We start from the raw sequence: 23,566 nt of genomic DNA, 5'->3' as shown, positions 1-23,566 counted from the left end.
CTTCATTTCTTGCTTCATCTTACATCTCTGGTTTAAGTGCAAATTCCAGCAAACGCCCAAGCAGCGTCTGTTGTCCTCTTGGCTTTGAAGCTCCCGACTTGTTCGACTGCAGGTGGGCACCTTTGTTGAGTTAGCTCGAGCTATTAGCAGAACAATGCGGTGCATTCCAGTGGGTAAAGCTGTGGTTTGAATCGCAGCGCACGCCAACGCCGCGTCTGGTAAACACCGCTCCAATGCCGGCGGGCAGAAAACTGCATCACTATTAAGGCACCATACGCGCACAATCATGAAAAGGACAAACAGCCTGAATCAACAGCAAGCGAATCACTACAGAATGTAACTGTCAAGGGTCACTTCACCCAAATCACGGGGTTGCCATTTGGATGAATAAAGAGGCTTGGAATTGAAACAGGCGGGCACTGCCCTCTAGTGGAAAATGTACAAGAATTTAAAATTCAATTCTGATGTGTCCAGTACATGCCTACCAAAAATAAAAGAACTGTGATTTCTGTTGTAAATTTAATGCAGATAACATGCAAAATTATTATCATTTAGGAGCAGAGTCTACCGGAGCAATTTCTTTGAAAACCAACACGCATTGTGAGGCGACATTGTCTGTGTTCTTTTCTGCATGTCCAAGATTTCATGCGCTTGTCACTAATGCGATCACATAAAAATGGGCTACACTTCTTTCACACTGTTAATCATTTCCTAGTTATTCTCTCCGCAGTCGAGATGCGCCGCGTTACGAGTTACATACAGTGGTGTGAAAAACTATTTGCCCCCTTCTTGATTTCTTATTCTTTTGCATGTTTGTCACACAAAATGTTTCTGATCATCAAACACATTTAACCATTAGTCAAATATAACACAAGTAAACACAAAATGCAGTTTTTAAATGATGGTTTTTATTATTTAGGCAGAAAAAAAAATCCAAACCTACATGGCCCTGTGTGAAAAAGTAATTGCCCCCTTGTTAAAACTAACCTAACTGTGGTGTATCACACCTGAGTTCAATTTCCGTAGACACCCCCAGGCCTGATTACTGCCACACCTGTTTCAATCAAGAAATCACTTCAATAGGAGCTGCCTGACACAGAGAAGTAGACCAAAAGCACCTCAAAAGCTAGACATCATGCCAAGATCCAAAGAAATTCAGGAACAAATGAGAACAGAAGTAATTGAGATCTATCAGTCTGGTAAAGGTTATAAAGCCATTTCTAAAGCTTTGGGACTCCAGCGAACCACAGTGAGAGTCATTATCCACAAATGGCAAAAACATGGAACAGTGGTGAACCTTCCCAGGAGTGGCCGGCCGACCAAAATTACCCCAAGAGCGCAGAGACGACTCATCCGAGAGGTCACAAAGACCCCAGGACAACGTCTAAAGAACTGCAGGCCTCACTTGCCTCAATTAAGGTCAATGTTTACGACTCCACCATAAGAAAGAGACTGGGCAAAACGGCCTGCATGGCAGATTTCCAAGACGCAAACCACTGTTAAGCAAAAGAACATTAGGGCTCGTCTCAATTTTGCTAAGAAACATCTCAATGATTGCCAAGACTTTTGGGAAAATACCTTGTGGACTGATGAGACAAAAGTTGAACTTTTTGGAAGGCAAATGTCCCGTTACATCTGGCGTAAAAGGAACACAGCATTTCAGAAAAAGAACATCATACCAACAGTAAAATATGGTGGTGGTAGTGTGATGTTCTGGGGTTGTTTTGCTGCTTCAGGACCTGGAAGGCTTGCTGTGATAGATGGAACCATGAATTCTACTGTCTACCAAAAAATCCTGAAGGAGAAAGTCCGGCCATCTGTTCGTCAACTCAAGCTGAAGCGATCTTGGGTGCTGCAACAGGACAATGACCCAAAACACACCAGCAAATCCACCTCTGAATGGCTGAAGAAAACAAAATGAAGACTTTGGAGTGGCCTAGTCAAAGTCCTGACCTGAATCCAATTGAGATGCTATGGCTTGACCTTAAAAAGGCGCTTCATGCTAGAAAACCCTCAAATAAAGCTGAATTACAACAATTCTGCCAAGATGAGTGGGCCAAAATTCCTCCAGAGCGCTGTAAAAACTCATTGCAAGTTATCATAAACGCTTGACTGCAGTTATTGCTGCTAAGGGTGGCCCAACCAGTTATTAGGTTCAGGGGGCAATTACTTTTTCACACAGGGCCATGTAGGTTTGGATTTTTTCTCCCTAAATAATAAAAACCATCATTTAAAAACTGCATTTTGTGTTTACTTGTGTTATATTTGACTACTGGTTAAATGTGTTTGATGATCAGAAACATTTTGTGTGACAAACATGCAAAAGAATGAGAAAGCAGGAAGGGGGCAAACAGTTTTTCACACCACTGTATTCTGGATGACATCTTTATTCAAGGTGGCTTACGACATTTGACATGTGATTCTTATGTTTGTTTTTCCCCCCATTTTGGAGGTGAAGTGACTTGCTTCTTAGTTATATGGTGTCAGAAGTGGGATTTGAACTCCACAACTCCAGGGTTTGAGGTTCAAAGAATTAACCAGTGCACCAGACCGCCAACCTAAAAATATATAGGACACCTCATTATAATAAAAACACATTTTACTGCTTTGCATTATAGGCCTCCGGGCAAAGCAGTGCACTGGGGCTTCTACCTACAGATCCACACACAGGAATAAAAATCTAAATGGTCGATAAAATGAAACATCTATTTATTGTATTGGTACTTCCTGTTTAAACATTCAAAAAGATTAGCAAAGATTAGTCAACACAAACGTTTGAACGATATAACATGAATCTCAACATATAAATGATGCGCAATTGGTAAACCACACAGACGGAGATGGCGCAGTACGAAATGACAATGAATTATGTGTTATTAATCAGGTGCTCAGCACAAACATTTGCGAAATTTCTTTGCAGAGAATTGAGTTGGCGTGACGTTCACGTGTACGCTTTGACGTGATGTAGTGCGTGAGATCCGTACACATGCAGGTGACCGTGATACTAAATCAGAGGTGAATGCCGACGTCCACTTGTAACCCAATAACAAATATGGATAGTTTAGTGGAGCATCGTATTTATTTATTGACAGCATGGAGGCTAAGGATCTGTGCTGGTATCCCAAAGGTTGCCGGTTCGAATCCCTGTCACTGCCAAAAGAGAGCCTACTCTTCTGGGCCCTTGACCTGCAATTGCTCCAGGCGGCGATGTACAATGGCTGAGCCCGCGCTCTGACCCCAAGGGGTATGCGAAAACGAACACATTCCTAATACGAGCGATTGTATAAGGCGAAATAAAGAACAAAAAAAAAAATCACAATTTACAACATACATAGATTAGCATGGGGCCCCTATGCTCTTGTGGGGTCCCTGGGCAACTGTCCAGCGTGCTCATGCGTTGAGACGGCTCTGACCATGGACGAGGAGTGAACGCTTTAAGATTGGTCAAAAATGTTGATCCCTGGTTTTCGACAGATCTCGACGTTTTCCGTTCCCCTGGTATGTCAATGATGGGTATGTGTGTCTGTCTGTGAGTCACAGATTCTTGAGGACGGTCAACAGCTAAAACGGCAGGACGGAAAAAAACATCAAACTTGAAACGTCATGAGAGGACGATGTGCCGATTAGTTTTTGTGACAAACCGTGCCAGAGAAAGAGGCGCTCTAGAGGAACCCTCAAATGCCGTAATTCTGCAATTCCTTATGAATTCTTCTCGTCGGTTGCTTATCGTCGTGACTTATTTTCTGATTATAAAGATCAGCTTCAGAGCGGTAAATAATCACTGAAAGGTAAAAGAACAGTTTAGGTAACGCGGTTCCTGGAGCGCAAAGCCTACTGACGCGCACGTCCGAATTTTTCTATAGCGCCTTTCCCACGCTCAAGGTGCCAAATCGTTTAGACAGCTCTCTCATCACGCATTGGCCCTCAGACTTGAACGCAGGTCTACAACTACGCGCAGAATATTAAAAAGCAAACCCGCAGACAGTCAAGCCACAGGATTTTGTGGCCATTAGAGTGGCAACGGTGGGCCAACTCCATGGTTCTAACCCTTTTCTTAATGTGTGACCTGTTTTTGTTCCTAATTAACTTCTTTTGAATTCATTTTATTTGACTTGCTCTTGAAGACTCAGACCCCTTAACTGTTTCTTTTTTGTTAATTAGCATCCATCCATCCATTATCCAACCCGCTATATCCTAACTACAGGGTCACGGGGGTCTGCTGGAGCCAATCCCAGTCAACACAGGGCGCAAGGCAGGAAACAAACCCCGGGCAGGGTGCCAGCCCACCGCAGTGTTAATAATAATGAGATACAAAATGAGCCAAAACAGGACCAGCAAACTGGTGTCCATCATACAATATCTGAAAATAAAGAAAAATGAAGGTCTCCCCTCCCTGTGTGGAGTTTGCTTATTCTTCCCGTGTCTGCGTGGGTTTCCTCCGGGTGCTCCGGTTTTCTCCCACAGTCCAAACACATGCAGTGCATTGGCATTTATAAATTGTCCCTAGTGTGGGTGTGTGTGTGTGTGTGTGTGCCATGAGGTGGGCTGGCGCCCTGCCCGGGGTTTGTTCCTGCCTTGTGCCCTGTGTTGGCTGGGATTGGCTCCAGCAGACCCCTGTGACCCTGTAGTTAGGATATAGCGGGTTGGATAATGGATGGATGGATGGATGAAGGTCTCAGGAATGCTGATCTGCTCAGGTACAGAACCCTCAGAAAAGAGAAAATCAACAATTTCAGAAATGTCTGCCATTGCACAAGGAGAGCAGCGACAAGCCATGGAGTTAAAGAACGAGTTTAATTAACGACAAGACTCTGTGTCTGACTAGGCAGCTGGTTGGAGTGAAATTGGTGGGAGTTTGAGGCCCTGAGTTAGGTGGTCTTCTGTCGGCTCCCTCACTTCACATTTCATGTCTCTTTGGGTGCCACTGGAGGAAAGAAATGAAGCAATTCAGAGGAACGAATCTTAAAAAACAAGTCGATTGAAAGGAATGTAAAAGGAGTTAATTAGCAGCGAAAACAGGGCACTAATTAAGAAAAGGGTTAGAATGAAAACCTGCAGCCACTGGGGCCCTCCAGGACCGGAGCTGAAGACCCCTGCTATATACATGATCGGCTTTCCCCCCCGCTGCCTTGACCTAACCAAAGCAAAGAAGAGCGAAAAGGTGAGGGAAGGTGGAAAAATGTCTTAAAAAAATGGAAAACGAGCGGGACTGGAAACTAAGGAGAAAAAAAATGGAAATATAAATCTCACTAACAAGAGACAGCAATGTGCAAAAAATGAGCAATTTATGAGTGAGGGGGTCTCCAGAGTGGAGGTGTTGTCAGCTGAGCAGCCGTTACAAAGGCACGGACATTAATAAACGTTTTAAAAGATTTAGGAGAAGATGAACGTTAGGAAAGACAAGGGTATGGCCCGCTGTTAAACAAGACGACGTCACAGTTTGATTTCTCTTTGCTTTTATTTCCTCCGATTTATTGAGGCCAGTGGGTCTTGTCTTCTTAGACAGACAAGGCAGGCTGTCGAAAAACAGGGCCTGTTAAAGCCCACCGAGGCATTCCTTGTACAAGAAATAAACTGTCGCTGTCGACCTAATCCAGTGTTTCTCAACCTCTGTGGCGTCAGGATCCAGTTTTTTTTTTCATAATAATATTTTATGATGACTCTCTACAAGCAGGTCCTCCAAGGTGTCAGGAAAACTCGGGGGCTGCTGGCAGGATTGGCACTCCAGGAACTGTAAAAAAAGAAAACCTCACACTGTGTTATTCCATTCAAACTAGTGTGGTGCTGAGGTGCCAGCCATTACACGACTGCACTCCGGTCCTAATTTGGGATCCTGAGGTGGTTCGTCATATGGTGGGTGCGGGTGGCAATGCGTTTTATCAATGCAGGCCCCCAACCTCTCCGTAGGTGTTTCCCTCATACAGAATTTGAAAGGATGTGGGGTGGGGGTTCCACACTTGGAGAGAAAAGCACAATTAGAAACAGGAAGTAATATAAAATCAAAGATCACTGGTGGGGGTGCTCCCCTCGGTTAAATCAGTGAGACTATGGGAGTTTGTCGGATCTGCAAGGATCTCAGCCCACTCTGTGACTGTCGTGCGCTGTTATCATCAGGAGTGGGCAGGAGGAGGAGTATAGGAACCTAATCAAGGACTTTGTTAAATGGTGCGACTCAAACCACTGTGACGGACAGCTGGGTCCCATGCCCGGCCGGGACGCGCCTGCTGCATATGTTCTGGGGGAGCCACCACGGACAGCTCAGTACCTCCCCCCTGAAGGATTGGTGGCAGCCTCCCCGGCCGTTATTTGTTTCCCTGTCTCCCACGTGGCTCTATGGGACATGGAGTCCTCCATGGCCTGGTTGGGAGATGGGGTGGCCGCTAGGTGGTGCTGCCGAGAGCCAACAACCCGGTTGGACACCCGGAGGTGCAATCAGGGCCAGCTGGTCAAGCACCTGGAACACTTCCGGGTGGGCTATAAAACGGGCCAGCCTCCCTTCATTAGAGGCCAGAATCGGGAGGAAGAGGATGAGGTTGCCTGGGAGGAGTGGTGGTGCCAGGAAGGGTTGTTTGTGCTGTATTTTGTGCTTTTGGAACTGTGTTGGGCCTGTGGGACACGGGGAAGACATGCCCCACGGCCGAAGAGAAAAATAAAAGCCTGTTTGTTTTACACATGCCTCTGTGTAAGTCTGTGCCGGGTCGGGCGCTATATAGCGCCTTTTACACCACCTACACCTGAACACCAGCAAAACCAAGGAGCTAGTGGTGGATTTTAGGAGGCCCAGGCCCCTCATGGACCCCGTGATCATCAGAGGTGACTGTGCAGAGGGTTCAGACCTATAAATACCTGAGAGTGCAGCTGGATGATAAACTGGACTGGACTGCCAATACTGATACTCTGTGCAAGAGAGGACAGAGCCGACTATACTTCCTTAGAAGGTTGGCGTCCTTCAACATCTGCAATAAGATGCTGCAGATGTTCTATCAGACAGTTGTGGCGCCCTCTTCTACGCGGTGGTGTGCATAAAGAAGAGGGACGCCTCACGCCTGAACAAACTGGTGAGGAAGGCAGGCTCTATAGTAGGCATGGAGCTGGACAGTTTGACATCCGTGGCAGAGCAACAGGCGCTGAGCAGACTCCTGTCAATCATGGAGAGTCCACTGCATCCACTGAACAGGATCATCTCCAGACAGAGGAGCAGCTTCAGTGACAGACTGCTGTCACCGTCCTGCTCCACTGACAGACTGAGGAGACCCCACACTACGCGACTCTTCAGTTCCACCCGGGGGGGTAAACGTTAATATTATACAAAGTTATTGTCTGCTATACCTGCATTGTTATTAATCTTTAATTTAATATTGTTCTTTATCAGTATGCTGCTTCTGGAGTATGTGAATTTCCCTTGGGATTAATTAAGTATCTATCTATCTATCTATCTATCTATCTATCTATCTATCTATCTATCTATCTATCTATCTATCTATCTATCTATCTATTTTATTATATAGTGCCTTTTTTTCTATCTATCTATCTATCTATCTATCTATCTATCTATCTATCTATCTATCTATCTATCTATCTATCTATCTATTATATAGTGCCTTTCATTATGTAGCTATCTATCTATCTATCATTATCAATTTATCTAGATTTTTAATCTTGCCTACTAGACCATCTATCTATCTTTACATGAAAGAAATGAACATTCTGAAATTTCGCAAAAGACGTTTGTAGGACGAGCCAAGCCGACAGGCACTCGGGGTGTCGTCTCACTACACGTTGAACTGCCACATTTGAGAAAGCACACACAATCGCCTCGTGGAATGGATGCATGCGCTGCAATTCTAGACATGTCAGCCGCCGGCAAACTAAAACGTATTCCTCTCGGCTCTCTCCTCACTTACCAACGGTTTCAACAAAAAAGTGAAAAATCAGACAAGCTCAGGTTACCTGTTAAATTAAAAAAACACCAATTTAGATTCAGTGCTAAACACCCCACATCGAGTTATTCTTGGATGAGTTCCGTGCGTATTTCAGCTATTATGGACACTGCATTTAAATGTCGAATTTGTATGTACGGTTATCTGTCAATGTGTGCCATTCGGAGGAAAAATGTTGGATAGTTTACAGTCAAATGATGGCTAACATAAGGGTCTTCACTAAACAAAAAGACATCAAAGAGGATCCCAAGGCCGGACAGGTCGAGACCCCTCCTGCCACTTTCCATGTACGTGGAACTTTCGTTACAATTCGAAGAACAGGAGACATCTTTACCTCATTCTACAAATGAAGGAGCGCCGGGATCCCATGCACATTCGCATTGACGACTGTTGCCCTTCCTTTTTGACCGTCCCAGTCTTTAGGTCCAGAATGCGTCCTGATTAAAGACAAAAACAAAATGACACTCATTATTATTTTATACTTTTTGCTGTGTATTACTTTACAAAATAAACTCCAGACTGCGACCACCTGACGTTTAGAGTTACAAGGGTTTAAACACAAATATCGTTAAGAGTTTCTCTACAGCCTTTGTCGACTTTTGTAAAGTGTTTGACCGAGCTGCCCTGTGAGACATCCTTGGACTTTGTGGGATCCCCCTGAAGTTGCTGGATGTCACTGGTACTGTGAGTGCTGTGCAGAGGGGGCAACCGAACCCTCTGCGTTTTTTCCCAGTTGATTCTGGGGTCCGTTTCAGGTCTGTTCTGCCCCTACTCTATTCAAGGCTTGCGTGGACAGGGTGGGGTCATGGGGTCCAGCGACTTTAGGGTATTTGTAGGTGAAGAAAGATCCATCCATCCATCTATCCATTATCCAACCTGCTATATCCTAACTACAGGGCCACGGGGGTCTGCTGGAGCCAATCCCAGCCAACACAGGGCACAAGGCAGGAAACAAATCCCAGGCAGGGTGCCAGCCCACCGCAGAAGAAAACTTCAATGATGTTGAATTTGCCACCAATGCTGTGTGGCGCGATTCCCCATGGGTGATCTGGCTCAAAGGACCCTCATTGTTGAGGACCAGAACATAACACTTGGCTGCACCAGATAGAGGGTCATTTTCGGAGGGTGGGACTGGACCGCGTGTCTGCCAACCGGGATCCTGAGCTGTTTCTCATACTGCACGTCATACAACGGCCAATGAAGCTAAAATGTGGCCTGACTTAAGGAAATCAGTCAGTGACCCCAAATCGAGCACCAAGTTGTGCTGAAAAATCACACAGTGAATGTCCAGCACTACTCGGTGTTACCGGACAGCCAGCACTAGCCAGGGTCCTGCTTATTCCAAACGTCTTCTGTTTCACAATTTACAAGGCCACTGTGCTCCCGGGGACACTCAAAGCTTTAGCAATGGCTTTGTCCCACTAAAACGAATAATATCCGGAATTTACATTAATAAATATTTTGCACGTCTTTATGTATGATGTTAGATTCAGGAAACCGGACGAATCAGTTTTCTACCCCCAGAGTTGCACTGCTAAGGAAAGCACCATCTGGGCCAGTTGTTATGGCTTCCTAATTTCCTTTCTTGCTCGTTCATTACACCTGACAACATATAAAGTGGCAGGACTGGGAAGGGGCCATCTGATTGGTGAACGGCCCAGGAAGAGACAAGCAGACTCATTCTATTGGTCTTTGGAATTGGATTGTGGCTGAAAGGTCAGCGCTTGGTTTGTAACTGCGAAACACGTAAAGAGAGTTTCAGTCGGTAAAAGCGACCCGGCCCACCATAAGATCAGACATACCCCTCGAGTGCCAGTCACGTCATGTGACGATGGCCTTACACAGAGAAAGGATCAGAGACGGGGTTTACACTTTACCACTTCAGGACTTCATTAATGTTTTGGCTTTTGTGGTTGGATTGAAAGAACTAAATGACAGCAGACCCCGCACTGGCAGTTCCTTTTCCTGAAAGTCCGTCATCCCTCACTCTGATTTTCAGCAAAGTTATCACAAAAGTTAGTAAGTAAGAAATAAGACAACTTATTTCTTTTTCTTAAAGTAATCACAACAGTTGCCCAACACTCGTAATTCAATTTATTTAAAACTGGACCTTGAGCAATGACTTTTAAATTCATTTAATTCATTTAATTACAAAACTGTTCACATACACACTGGTGCAGAGACTTTATCATCAGACTGTTTCTTTTCTTAAATTCTAGCTGTTTGAAGTTGATGCATAAATGACATTTTTATAATTTACAGAGCCGTCATGATTTAAACCCTGTCCTTACTTAAACACTATTTCATTAACTTTGCTAAAAACAATTTCATTAATTCTGAACATTTTTTTTCTTTCTGCCTAGTAAATTTATTATCTTATTAATTACCTCATATGTCTTAAGTCATTAAAATTGTAGCTACTGCCACGTATTCAGTTGGCAATAATAAAAACCTAACTCCGGGCAAGTAGAAGAAGATATGGTCAAAATCAGAAAGCTGCAGGTTCAGAACACTGCTGGGATGAGACATTCTTTTGTTCATGTTGTAATGTTAACTTTTTATTAAAATATTTTCATTTCAGATATATTCTAAAAGATTTAGACACAGATTAAACTGCTAAAGCAAATCCAGAACTCAGATACCACAGGAAGAGTCCAAAATGGACCACACTGTGATAGATAGATAATGAAAGGCACTATATAATAGATAGATAGATAGATAGATAGATAGATAGATAGATAGATAGATAGATAGATAGATAGATAGATAGATAGATACAACACTAAGGATCCCCCTAAACCCCAACATCCTGTTATAAACAAATTAAAAACTCTTTCACTAGGATAGATTTACCTGATTTACAAAAAATAATCTCTCAATTAAAACCCTCCACCTGCGTCCTTGACCCGATACCAACAAGGTTTTTCAAAGAAGTATCAGGCGTGCTAATTGATAACGTTCTTGACATAGTAAATTCGTCACTAGATACTGGGGTCTTCCCAGACTGTCTTAAGACTGCTGTAGTTAAACCCCTACTTAAGAAACATAATCTTGACCCCTCGGCTCTTGAAAATTTTAGACCCATCTCTAACCTGCCCTTCTTAAGTAAAGTTCTAGAGAAGGCAGTCATTATGCAGTTAAATGACCACCTAAATAAACATGCTATTCTTGATAAATTTCAGTCAGGTTTTAGAACAAATCACAGCACAGAAACTGCACTCGTTAAAGTAGTAAATGACTTGCGGGTAAATGCAGACAGAGGCCATTTATCTGTTCTCATCCTCTTAGATCTGAGTGCTGCATTTGACACCATTGATCACAATATTCTTAGTCAATGGGTGGGCCTCTCTGGCAGGGTCTTAAATTGGTTTGAATCCTACCTGACAGGGAGAAAATATTTTGTTAGTTGTGGGAATCACATCTCAAAGACACATGATATCCAATATGGTGTTCCACAAGGCTCTATCCTGGGTCCGCTGTTATTCTCAATCTACATGCTTCCGTTAGGTCAGATTATCTCAGGGCACAACGTGAGCTACCACAGCTATGCTGATGACACACAGCTGTACTTATCAATAGCACCTGATGACCCGATTCTATTGATTCACTAACACAATGTCTGACTTGTATCTCAGAATGGATGAATAGTAATTTTCTCAAGTTAAATAAAGAGAAAACTGAAATTTTAGTGATCAGCAATAATGGATACAATGAGGCTATTAGAAATAAACTGGATACATTAGGATTAAAAGTCAAGACGGAGGTAAAAAGCTTAGGGGTGATTGTTGACTGTAATCTGAATTTTAAATCACATATTAATCAGATCATTAGGACAGCATTTTTCACTTAAGAAACATAAGTAAAGTTAGACCTCTTTATCACTGAAAGATGCTGAGAAATTAGTTCACGCGTTTGTTTTCAGTCGACTAGATTACTGTAACGCACTCCTCTCAGGACTACCCAAAAAAGATATAAATCGTTTGCAACTAGTGCAGAATGCAGCTGCTAGAATCCTAACTAGGAAAAGAAAATCAGAACACATTTCTCCAGTTTTGATGTCACTACACTGGTTACCTGTGTCATTCAGAATTGACTTTAAAATTCTGCTTATGGTTTATAAAGCCTTAAATAATCTCGCCCCATCTTATATATCGGAATGTCTGACACCTTATATTCCAAATCGTAACCTCAGATCCTCAAATGAGTGTCTCCTTAGAATTCCAAGAACAAAACTTAAAAGAAGTGGTGAGGCGGCCTTCTGCTGTTATGCACCTAAAATCTGGAATAGCCTGCCAATAGGAATTCGCCAGGCTGATACAGTAGAGCACTTTAAAACACTGCTGAAAACACATTACTTTAACATGGCCTTTTATAACTTCATTTTAATCGTAATTTAACTTAATCCTGATACTCTGTATGTTCAATTCATCATAACAACTATTCATGGTGGCTCTAAAATCGGTACTGACCCTTACTCTCTTTTCTGTTTCTTTTCCGGTTTCTTTGTGGTGGTGGCCTGCGCCACCTCCACCTACTCAAAGCTTCATGATGCTCCAACAATGATGGACGGATTAAAAGGAAGAAGTCTACGTGACCATCATCATCATCAAGCCCTTCCGTGAGAACCCTAAATCCAAAGAGGACTGTTTCATTTATGTTAGGTAGAATGCCCAGAGGGACTGGGCGGTCTCATGGTCTGGAATCCCTACAGATTTTATTTTTCTCCAGCCGTCTGGAGTTTTTTTGTTTTTTCTGTCCCCCCTGGCCATTGAACCTTACTCTTATTCGATGTTAATGTTGATTTATTTTTTATAATTATGTCTTTTATTTTTCTATTCTTTAATATGTAAAGCACTTTGAGCTACTGTTTGTATGAAAATGTGCTATATAAATAAATGTTGTTGTTGTTGTTGATAGATAATGAAAGGCACTATATAATAGATAGATAGATAGATAGATAGATAGATAGATAGATAGATAGATAGATAGATAGATAGATAGTGTAGTAGGTAGGAATAAAAATTTAGATAGATTAACAAGAAATGCATTGGATAGGGTAGGAGAGGAAAGAATATGACAGGACAGGATAGAATGGATGGATGGATAGATAGATGGATAGATGGAGTAATAGGCAAAATTAAAAATTGAGATGGATTAGCAAGAGGTTTATTATATAGGATAGATAGATAGATAGATAGATAGATAGATAGATAGATAGATAGATAGATAGATAGATAGATAGATAGATAGATAGATAGATAGATAGATGGTGTAGTAGGCAAGATTAAAATTTACAGAGATTAACAAAACAGTCATTATATAACATAGATGGATGGTTAGATTGATGGATAGATAAGAGGGTAGGTAGGTACTGTAGGTGGGTAGGATTACAAATCTACATAGATTAAAAACAAAGGCTTTAAATTAGATGGATACATATGTACATAGGACACTATATTTTATTATAAATAGATGGACAGTGTAGTAGGCAAGATTACAAATTTACATAAATTAACAAGAAAGAAATTGTTCAGCTGCGGTGGGCTGGCGCCCTGCCCGGGGTTTGTTTCCTGCCTTGCAATCTGTGATGGCTGGGATTGGCTCCAGCAGACCCCCGTGACCCTGTAGTTAGGATATAGCAGGTTAGTTAATGAATGGATGGACATTGTATAGGATAGATAGATAGATAGATAGATAGATAGATAGATAGATAGATAGATAGATAGATAGATAGATAGATAGATAGATAGATAGATAGATCTTTACCCACCCCTAGGTGGAAGTTGGCTTATTATAAAAGCTCTTTTAATAAATACATAAACAAATACATTCGTATATATATATATACTGTATATATAACACACTTATACATAGATACTATGGTCTGAACACACACCAGAACTACTAAAAAGAAAGAAAATTGAACACGGCTGACTTGGCAGGCCCAATCCCAGTGAGGTGCTATAGAGGTGAATTGCCGTTGGTATGCAGGACCCCTCAGTCGCGTTTCTTGACACACTTGTGCTTAATAATTTGTTGGCTGAGAGTTCTCGATGTCAGTGTGTCACTGCGAGGGTGTGCAGCATTTTTCATAATGCCACTCTGTTTGGTTTTCCTTCTCTCCTTTGCGGATGCTCCCAACCTCTACTCTCTCTCTCTCTCTCTCCCTCTCTCTCCTTTGCTACAACCTCCAGGGGGTCCAGAGTGTGTCCCATAACTGAATATGCCCTTTCAATTAGCTTATTAATTCGGTGGGCCTCTCTTGAACTGACGTCACCAGCCCAGCACACCATAGTGGCCATCAGAGTGTAGTTGAAGAAGTAAAGGATGGGACTTTCCACATTAACTTTCCACGCAGTCTCCTAAGAAATGTGTCTGCTCTGCCCTTTCTTCGCTGGTCCCTCTGTGTTCTGAGACCAGTCCAACCTGTCATTGATGCGGACCTCCAAGTACTCGTAGAAGTGCACCACCTCTACATCCTCTCCCTGAATAGTGACCGGGCATAGAATTGTGTTAGATTAGTCGTTACTTTAAGAAGGTAACAGAACAACATAACACACTTTGGTGGACGGCTGGGACACCCCTTTGACACTGGGACCGGGGGAGCAGCCATGGGATGAACACTACGTCCCCCAGAACGCGTGGGGGCCAAAGGCGTGGGACTTCAGGGCTCAGACCTGTTGGGCTCCATGGCCACCACCGGGAGGAGCTGCACGGCTTAACAAGGGACGCAGCCACACCTGGAAGTGCAGCCTACTTAGGCCAATTACCCCCTGGAGCACTTTGAAGGGGGGTACAAAAGGAGCCTGCAGCCATCACTCAGGGCTCCAGAGTCGGGAGGAGGAGGAGGAAGAAGAGGAGTGTGTTGTATGTTGTGGTGACTTTCTTTTGGGGTGTTTTTGAGACACGGGGAAGACATGCCCCACGGCTGAAGAAGAACTAAAAACCTTCTTGTTCAGTTTTATACGTGCCTCTGCTGTCTGTCTGTGTCTGTATGCCTATATAGCGCCTTTGCCACACGCACATTATAATTTGAATGCATTACTGCTCAAGAGATAGCACTGTACATTTCGGCTCATCAACATATACATATTGACACACATTATTTCAACCATTTCAACCAGGAGAAGGAATAATGCGACCGCCTGAACATTTGACCGTGGAAATTGATCTTCGTGGACAACCTGTGGCTGCTGAAAGTGTGTACAAAGCTAAGCAGGTGAAGAGATCGCAATGGACCTGCGCAGAACTAGAAGATATTTAACTGTAACCGGGTTAAGGGTTTACATGGCCACATAACTGAGGCTATTCAGGGAGACATTACCTCTGTTACTTCGTGGCCAGTAACCCCGTTTCTCTAACCAGAATAAGGATTCACATGGCATTTCCTGTAAATAACCAGGTTATTGGGCGGTGGGGGGGTTGGGGGGGGGGCTTTTGTTAGACAACGGCCAAGTGATGCAGGATGCGGAATCCATGATGCAGTAATGACAATCAATGGGCAGTTCCTTCTTCTGTCCACACTTTGCCGTTGCCGTCACTCTAATCAGGTTCAGCTTTGTCTCGTCTGTCCACAAGACTTTTTCCCAGAATTCTGCAGGCTGCTTGAAGTCCTTTTTCTCAAACTGCCCATCCTGTTTTTGTGGCTAACTGGTAGTCTGCATCTTGCAGTTTGGCCTCTGTATTTCTGATCATGTCCAGTCTCCCACTGATGGTGGTCTTTGACACATCCACATTTGCCCCCTGAAGACTGTTTCTGATCTGTCAGACAGGAGTTTGGGGGCTTTTTCTTTACCATGGTGAGGATTCTTCTGTTTATAGCAGTGGAGGTCTTCCTTCACCTACCAGTCCCTTTGTGATTACTGAGCTCACCAGCTTCTTAATGATATTCCAGACAGTTGATTTAGGTAATCCTTAGGTTTTTCAGATGTCACAAATGGTGACTGGTAAGGCCACAGCCCTCCGACAGGCAGGCATCTACCAAAAGGAACGAGTCTATCACTCCTCATCACTACACTCAGAGTTCAGAGATCTTGGTGGTCCAGAACTGTCCCCCTACAGCACACGTCTGAAAAACGAACCTGAATGTGGAGTTTCAGATAAACAGGCACATTTTCTTTATGGGTGACATTTTCACCAGATGTGATGGGACGTTGCCAGCAGTTTCGGATTCTTCTTTGCTTGATACCTTCCACATATGGAGTTTATCACTTAACCCTTTTTATCCATCCATCCATTCATTAGCCAACCCGCTATATCCCAACTACAGGGTCACGGGGGGTCTGCTGGAGCCAATCCCAGCCAACACAGGGCGCAAGGCAGGAAACAAATCCGGGGCAGGGTGCACACCCACACCAAGCACACACCAGGGGCAATTTAGGATCGCCAATGCACCTAACCTGCATGTCTTTGGATTGTGGGAGGAAACCCACACAGACACGGGGATCGAGAACATGCAACCTCCACGCAGGGAAGACCCGGGAAGCGAACCTGGGTCTCCTAACTGCGAGGCAGCAGCACTACCCATAGCGCCACTGTGCCACCCTTAACCCTTTTTAACCACATCATTTTTACAGACAAGTTAGATAAGGTCATAAACACATTTAACGCTTCTCTCGCTTGCTGCCGTCCCCCAAAGTCATACAAGGTGTTGCCCACAATAGGCAAAGACGTGAAAGGAAACGAAGCTTTCCAAAGACCCCTGCGCTGTTTTAAAATAAACTACGATATTAGTAAAGTCCTATAAAAAAAAAATGGTGAAAAGGCAACGCGGCCGTGTGACGCGGCACATCACGTCTATAAATAAATCACGAGGGGGGCATTCCTCACTCGAAACGCCTCGGCCAAGCCACTACAGTCAAATAAAATGGATATGAGCTCATAATGGGAATTCGTCTGCAGTGCTTTAGCTGTTGCCATGTAATTAAACTCTAATCTCCTGTTCGTTTGTTTAATTAAGAAACCCCACATTACACCACCACAGCCTAAGTGGATTATTGCTGTTGGGCTTGTGGGTTTGGGCCAAGCAAGCAGATCGACATCCCCTTAAGAAGAAAGCAAGATGAGGGAAGGTAGCGAACCGCAAACGCTCAGGCCCGCAATGCAAAGCGGCTCCACTTAACCCACTTCAGGGTCACAAAGGGGGGGCCGGGTGGGGTCTGAGTTTTAAACAGGAGCCAACCCTTCACAGAGAGTTAAAGTTTTCTGTTCACTGGTGTCCTGTTTCAGCCAGCATTTCTCCCCCTGGCTGGGGTGCACAGTCGGATTTTCTTGTTCGCATTTTATGTCGTTGATTTGCATTCATGTTTCTTTTCTCTCTGTTATAAAAGAAAATCTTGAGACGAGACGAGATGAGACCATTGCCAAGAGATTTTTTTTCCAAGTCCCGCCAGACGAGACTTTGGCCATGAGATTGTTTCAAGTCCCGCCCTCCTCTCAGCCACGCCCACGGTGGTCCTCTCACCTCTCATTGGTGTGAATGATTTTGTCAGACACACTTCCTGCACTCTCAGCTCTTATAAATTTTTCACGTTTTCCTCACTTTAGGTTCCCTATTAAAGAATACGTAGTATGTCCAAATCTTATTGAAGAATTTCATCCAGAAGGGTCACCAACAGAAGAAATGAGTACACGGGCAATCCTAGAGAAACGATGAAGTCAAACGAATTAACACGAAAACTGTCGATCGGTTACACGGCAAATTGGTGAAATGCGTATCAATAGACTCTGCTGAAGCAGTTGGTGGTGATGGTGTGGAAGATGAAAACATCAACTTACAATACCACGAAGTATACCTACAATTGTTAACACCATCCGGTCTTCCATCGGCCGAATTACAGTAGAAAGAAGGACGTATCGTAATGTTATTGTGTAATTTATATATGAGTGATGGGCTATGCAATAGGACAAGATTAGTTGTTTTGAAAATTGGTCGAACAATTAACAGGCGACAAGAAAGGGATAACATTAGACACCAAAAGATATTCGTATTACCGTATTTAAGCGTGTACCACGCGCACATTTTTACTTGAAAATTAGCATTAGATAATCAGGTGCGCATCATACACGAGGAAATGTAAAGTTTACTTCTTCTGCTTGGGCTCACGGGCTCGGGTGCTCGCGCTCTCCCTCTCGCTCACGCGCTCACACACTTTTCTCCCTCGCTTGCGCTCTCTCTCTCTCCCTCTCTAAACGTTTCCTATACAATCACAATGCATGTCGTACACGGGGCAAAACGTTATCGCGATTTTCTTTGTAAAAATCAGGGTGCGCGTCTTACACGAGGAAATGTACTTCTTCTGCTTAGACTCACGTGCTCGGGTGCTCACACTCTCCCTCTTGCTCACGAGCTCATTCTCACACGCTCACAGTCTCACTCACTTTTGTTCTCTCTCTCTCTCTCTCGCTCACACGCTCACACTCTCACTCACTTTTGTTCTCTCTCTCGCGCTCTCTCACTCACTTTTGTTCTCTCTCTCTCTCACTTGCTTGCACGCTCACGCTCTCTCTTTCTCCCTCTCTAAACGCTTCCTATACAATCACAATGCATGTCGTACACGGGGGCGCGTGGTACACGAGTAAAAACGGTAATACGTCAGCAGTTTCCCGTTAGAAGAGCTTTTGCTATGATAATTAAACATGCAAAAAGAAAGGGATAACATTAGACACCAAAGGAGATCTTGATATGCCATTCGAATTAACACTTTTACAGTTTTCCGTTAGGACAGCTTTTGCTATGACACTTAACAAATCACAGGGGCAAGCATTTGAAAAAGTCGATATTTATTAGAGAGAAAGAAACGAAATGCACTCACGGGCAGTTATACGTTGCGTTGTCATGATGAAAATCCGGAATCAAAATTCAATGTGATATTAACAAATTGTTCATTCAAAAAATTGTTTTTACTAAAGTTTTAAAGTACACTGCAAAAAATGAATATGCAAAAACGAGACAAAAAAAAAATTCAATGAGAGTTGTTTTGCTTTTATTTAGACAGACAGACTTTAAAAATCAATAAACAAACAGGTAAGTGGAGGCAACACGTGGCGACAGGAGGCTGGTGTGTGGGTGAGGAGGGCACTGCCCAGTTCCCTACTCCTGAGGTCCCAAAACCCCCATCCCTCGGCCTGCAGCCTCTCTCTCTCTTTCTCTCTCACGCAAGTAGGTCAGTGCTGCAACCAAACTATAATATTTAGCTCGATGAGAGAAGTTGCAAAATCAACCGGAATGTTCAAGTAAATTCTAGAAAAAAAACCCGATCTAAATCCGTTAAGTGGTTCTCTCTCGTTCGCTAGCTAAGTGGAGGTAAGGTACACGCCCAGAGGCTGGCACATGAGTGGGGAGAGGGCAAAAGCAGACCGATGAGTCTCTCTCGGATTCGCAATAATAAATCGGTACGGCAAGCGAACTCTGATACTTAGCATGATGACGGAAGTTGCAAAATCAACCAGAATGTTCGAGCAAATTCTAGAAAAAAAAAACCCAATCTAAATCCGTTAAATAGCAGACAGACAGACGTTGGATTATATATACGGATTGGTTATCGATCTTGGCTGCGCTATGATTTTTGAACCCCATCCTGAGCCGTGTTTGCTTCACTGCTTCTGACACTTGATTGACGGTTTTGGACTTTGCGACATCTTGGGCTCCAAAGCGGACAGACAGACGGACAGATAGACATACATACAGACAGACAGACGTTAGATTTTATATATATATATATATATATTGAGAGAGAGAGAGATGATTGCGTTTCTTTGTGCTGATTCGGAAAGGGGAATGGCTTAGGGCTATGTCCCATGTAATGTAGGTTTGTGGGTGGTTCCTCAAGGGGTGGGGCCACCTGCCAATCACTGCCAGGAATGGCCCCTCCTCCTCTATTTCACAGTTCCTGGTGGCTCATTACGACTGCATTAGGGAGCGGGAGCGGAAGGGTTACTTGTGTTACTGTGCTTGCGTTTTTGCCTTTTCGTGATTTCTGGATTTTTTTTTAACCTGTGCTCTGTGTTTTCTGATACCATTTTTGGATTCTGCACTGGGATTTGGGTTCACTGCCGGGCACTTCGTCTATCCGGGCAACTCCATTGTGCTCTTTGGAGCTTCGGGCGTTGCAGAGCCTTTTGTTGAAATAGACCTTTCATTTTATGAAGATTTTTCAAGGCCCTTTTTGTATGTCTAGTTAAGGTTTTCCCCCACCCAGGGGGACTTGTGCTTGGGGTGGGCTGGAGGGAGTTTGACTGGGATGCAGTGTGACAGATCTTGCACTCGTGTCACACACGCACGTCCGAGGGTCACCCTCCAAGTTTTTACCTGTGATACCACCCTGGGGCCGAGAGGGGGCGCTGCCACTAACTATCTTGTCTTGTATCTTCCTCCATTGTACAATGAGGACAAATTGGCTCCGCCCCTTCTGCTCCCAGGGCTATAAAAACACGACCGCCCTGGAAGGAGGCGTCACTTTCTTTCCTGAGTCAGAAGAGAGAAGGGGCCATTATTATTGCTGAGCACTTTGAGTAGTGAGAAAAGTGCTATCTATATAAATGCAAATTATTATTATTATTATTATTATTATGATTATTATTATTATGATTATTATTATTATTTCTGCCACGTTATTCTGGGAGCCACAGTTTTTCTTTCCTTTTCACACCATCCAGTTTTGGTTTTGCTCATGCTGTTAAGTAAAAGGGGACGGCCGGGTGGGCACCCCCTACCACCAGTACCCATCTTTACTTTAAATTTCCTCGGAGTACTTAGTGGCAGACTGTGCTAAACTGCCCTAATCCAGGTGTGCAACATTTGTAGAGGTTTCCCCAAGGAGACTCCAAGATGGAATTGCCGTCAAAGAGGACTTTGTACAGAGCACTGAATTAAGGGTCTTTTGTGAAGGGGAGATTGCAGCTTTTGATTTTTTAATACATTTGCACTCTGTCTTTACGGCAAGAGAGTGTAGTCTGATGGGCAAAAATGGCAGATGTATCCATTTAAAATGAAATCTACCACCCAGGAGGCGAAGGGGCCTGAATACTCCCACCATAATCTGATGGCGTCAAGATTCCCTCTTGGGGTGGCTTTGGCCTCACTCGATAGACCGCGGTGTCACACAAGTGTGCGCTTGGGGACAGCTTAAAGGCTCAGGGTGGTGGTGATTTAAGGCCGATCCACTAGGTGGCAGCGTCTACTGACGCCGTTTCTCTTATTCCATTGACAGACACAATGATTGGCAGGCAAACCACTGATGATGTCACTTCTGGTGTCCGTCCCCCCTGGTCCTGCGTCTTCCTGCCTGGCAGGCATTTAGATTAAAATGAAGCGTCACCACCTTGTATGGTCTTGTCTTAAAGGGGCATTCAATTTTGCTGAAAAGACATCAGGGAGGATTATACAGTGTCACCCAGATGGCCTGGTAAAACACCTTGGGGAACTACAGTATGAGCTGGCAAGCGTGGACGGGGGAAAGAGACCTATGGGCCTCCCTTAGTCTGGGATAAACACTGGAAAATGAATGAATGGAAGAATGAGGGACAAATGGATGGATGAACGGATGAATGGTCCAGACAGAGTATCTATTGCCTGTCAAGGCAGACTGCATATCAGATAAAGACACTCGGTCCCTCACAGTGTCATATCACACACACACCACAAGACCCAAGGAACAGGGTGCCGGGACATCTCACTCTGCAGACCCTCACAAAGTTACAGCCCTTTATGTAAACAGCATTTGGCTACTAGAGACCCTCCATTTCCTAACAAACACACAAAGTGCAGCCTCGTCCAACCTCTGGAAACCACCAATGACTCTGATTTACAAACCAAAGTGGTGGCCGAAAGCTCTTTCAAATAAAAACAAAATCACCTTTCATTAACTGCAATCTGTGCCGAATAGCCAGCGGCAAGGACAACGTTCACTAGGAAAAAATGGCAGCTATTTGATTCACTGCGTCGCGCGGGTCAACACCGGGCAAAAAAACAAACGACTTTATGTAAACAGCTCCGTGCGGGCCGGCCGTCTCTGAAGAGATGCGACCAAAAAAGAAAAAAACGTTAGGATGTGCTGTTGGCTCAACAAATGGCTCCTCTTAGCCTGTAAGAGAGAAGGGGCAAGCTTGGACTTTTATGGTAAGCTTTGCTAACAATGATCTACGAGACATGAACGAAATATCAGCACGCAATTTAGACAAATATTTACAAATGCAGTAAACAACACATGGCGCTTTTATTACAAACAACAAATCGGATCATTAAAGTAACAAAAAAACGGCATTATTTCTGGATTGACAAGGGGCTAATAAAGGTTTACTGTGTGGCCGTTATGTTTGAAAGAAAGAAAGAAAGAATGAGTAAAGGGAGAAATGCAAGAAAGAAAGAAAGAAAGAAAGAAAGAAGGGATGAGTAAAAGGAATAAAAAGAAAGAAAGAAAGAAAGAAGGGATGAGTAAAGGGAGAAAGAAAGAAAGAAGGGATGAGTAAAAGGAATAGAAATCATAAGAAAGAAAGAAAGAAAGAAGGGATGAGTAAAAGGAATAAAAAGAAAGAAAGAAAAAAGGTAGGGATGAGTAAAGGGAGTAGAAATTATAAAAAAGAAAGAAGTAATGAGTAAAGAAAGAAAGAAACAAGGGATGAGTAAAATGAATAGAAATCATAAGAAAGAAAGGAGGTAAGGATGAGTAAAGGGAGAAGAAATCATAAGAAAGAAAGAAAGAAAGAAAGAAGGGATGAGTAAAAGGAGAAAGAAAGAAAGAAGGGATGAGTAAAAGGAATAGAAATCATAAGAAAGAAAGGAGGTAAGGATGAGTAAAGGGAGAAGAAATCATAAGAAAGAAAGAAAGAAAGAAAGAAAGAAAGAAGGGATGAGTAAAAGGAATAGAAATCATAAGAAAGAAAGGAGGTAAGGATGAGTAAAGGGAGAAGAAATCATAAGAAAAGAAAGAAAGAAAGAAAGAAGGGATGAGTAAAAGGAATAAAAAGAAAGAAAGAAAGAAAGAAAGAAGGGATGAGTAAAAGGAATAGAAATCATAAGAAAGAAAGAAGGTAAGGATGAGCAAAGGGAGTAGAAATCATAAGAAAGAAACAAAGAAACAAAGGGATGAGTAAAAAGAATATAAAGAAAGAAAGAAGGTAGGGATGAGTAAAGGGAGTAGAAATTATAAGAAAGAAAGAAAGGATGAGTAAATGGAATAGAAATTATAAGAAAGAAAGAAAGAAAGAAGGGATGAGTAAAGAAAGAAAGAAAGGATGAGTGAAGGGAGTAGAAATCAAAAGAAAGAATGTCAACATATATACACTGTCTTTGTTATTATATGTGCACTTTATGGATGATCCACCAAGAGGCGGGGCCACCTGCCAGTATCCACCAGGAACTGCCCCCAGCCTTATAAATCCAGGGGGTCTTCCACAGCTCATAGCAGTTCATTGTGAATGCGCTCAGGAGTTGGTGACTTAATTGTGTTTTTGCTCTGCTTATGCTATATTTTTGAAAGTTTGACTTTCATGCTTGGTGTTTGACTGATGTTTCTGTAATTCTGTACTGGGGCTTTGTTTGACCTGGATGGCCTTTGCTGCAGGCAATTCCGTTTTGCCTTTGCGTTCCACAGAGCTTCATTGTGTTTGGAATGCTTTTTGTGAAG

The 23,566-nt window shown here is 43.3% G+C and overlaps 1 protein-coding gene across 3 annotated transcripts in view; it reads right to left on the bottom strand.

Annotated features, from left to right (window-relative positions):
* arnt2 (aryl-hydrocarbon receptor nuclear translocator 2) overlaps window positions 1–23,566 on the bottom strand; it is a 209,194-nt gene that overhangs the window by 118,691 nt on the left and 66,937 nt on the right. For all 3 annotated transcript variants that reach the window (XM_039772743.1, XM_039772744.1, XM_039772745.1), the window contains exon 6: window positions 8,275–8,377. In XM_039772743.1, the coding sequence (XP_039628677.1) occupies window positions 8,275–8,377 (103 nt within the window). The remainder of the gene's footprint in view (window positions 1–8,274; window positions 8,378–23,566) is intronic.

This window comes from Polypterus senegalus, chromosome 12, assembly GCF_016835505.1.
Source record: "Polypterus senegalus isolate Bchr_013 chromosome 12, ASM1683550v1, whole genome shotgun sequence".
Lineage (NCBI taxonomy): Eukaryota > Metazoa > Chordata > Cladistia > Polypteriformes > Polypteridae > Polypterus > Polypterus senegalus.
This window is presented reverse-complemented; position numbering and strand designations above follow the sequence as displayed.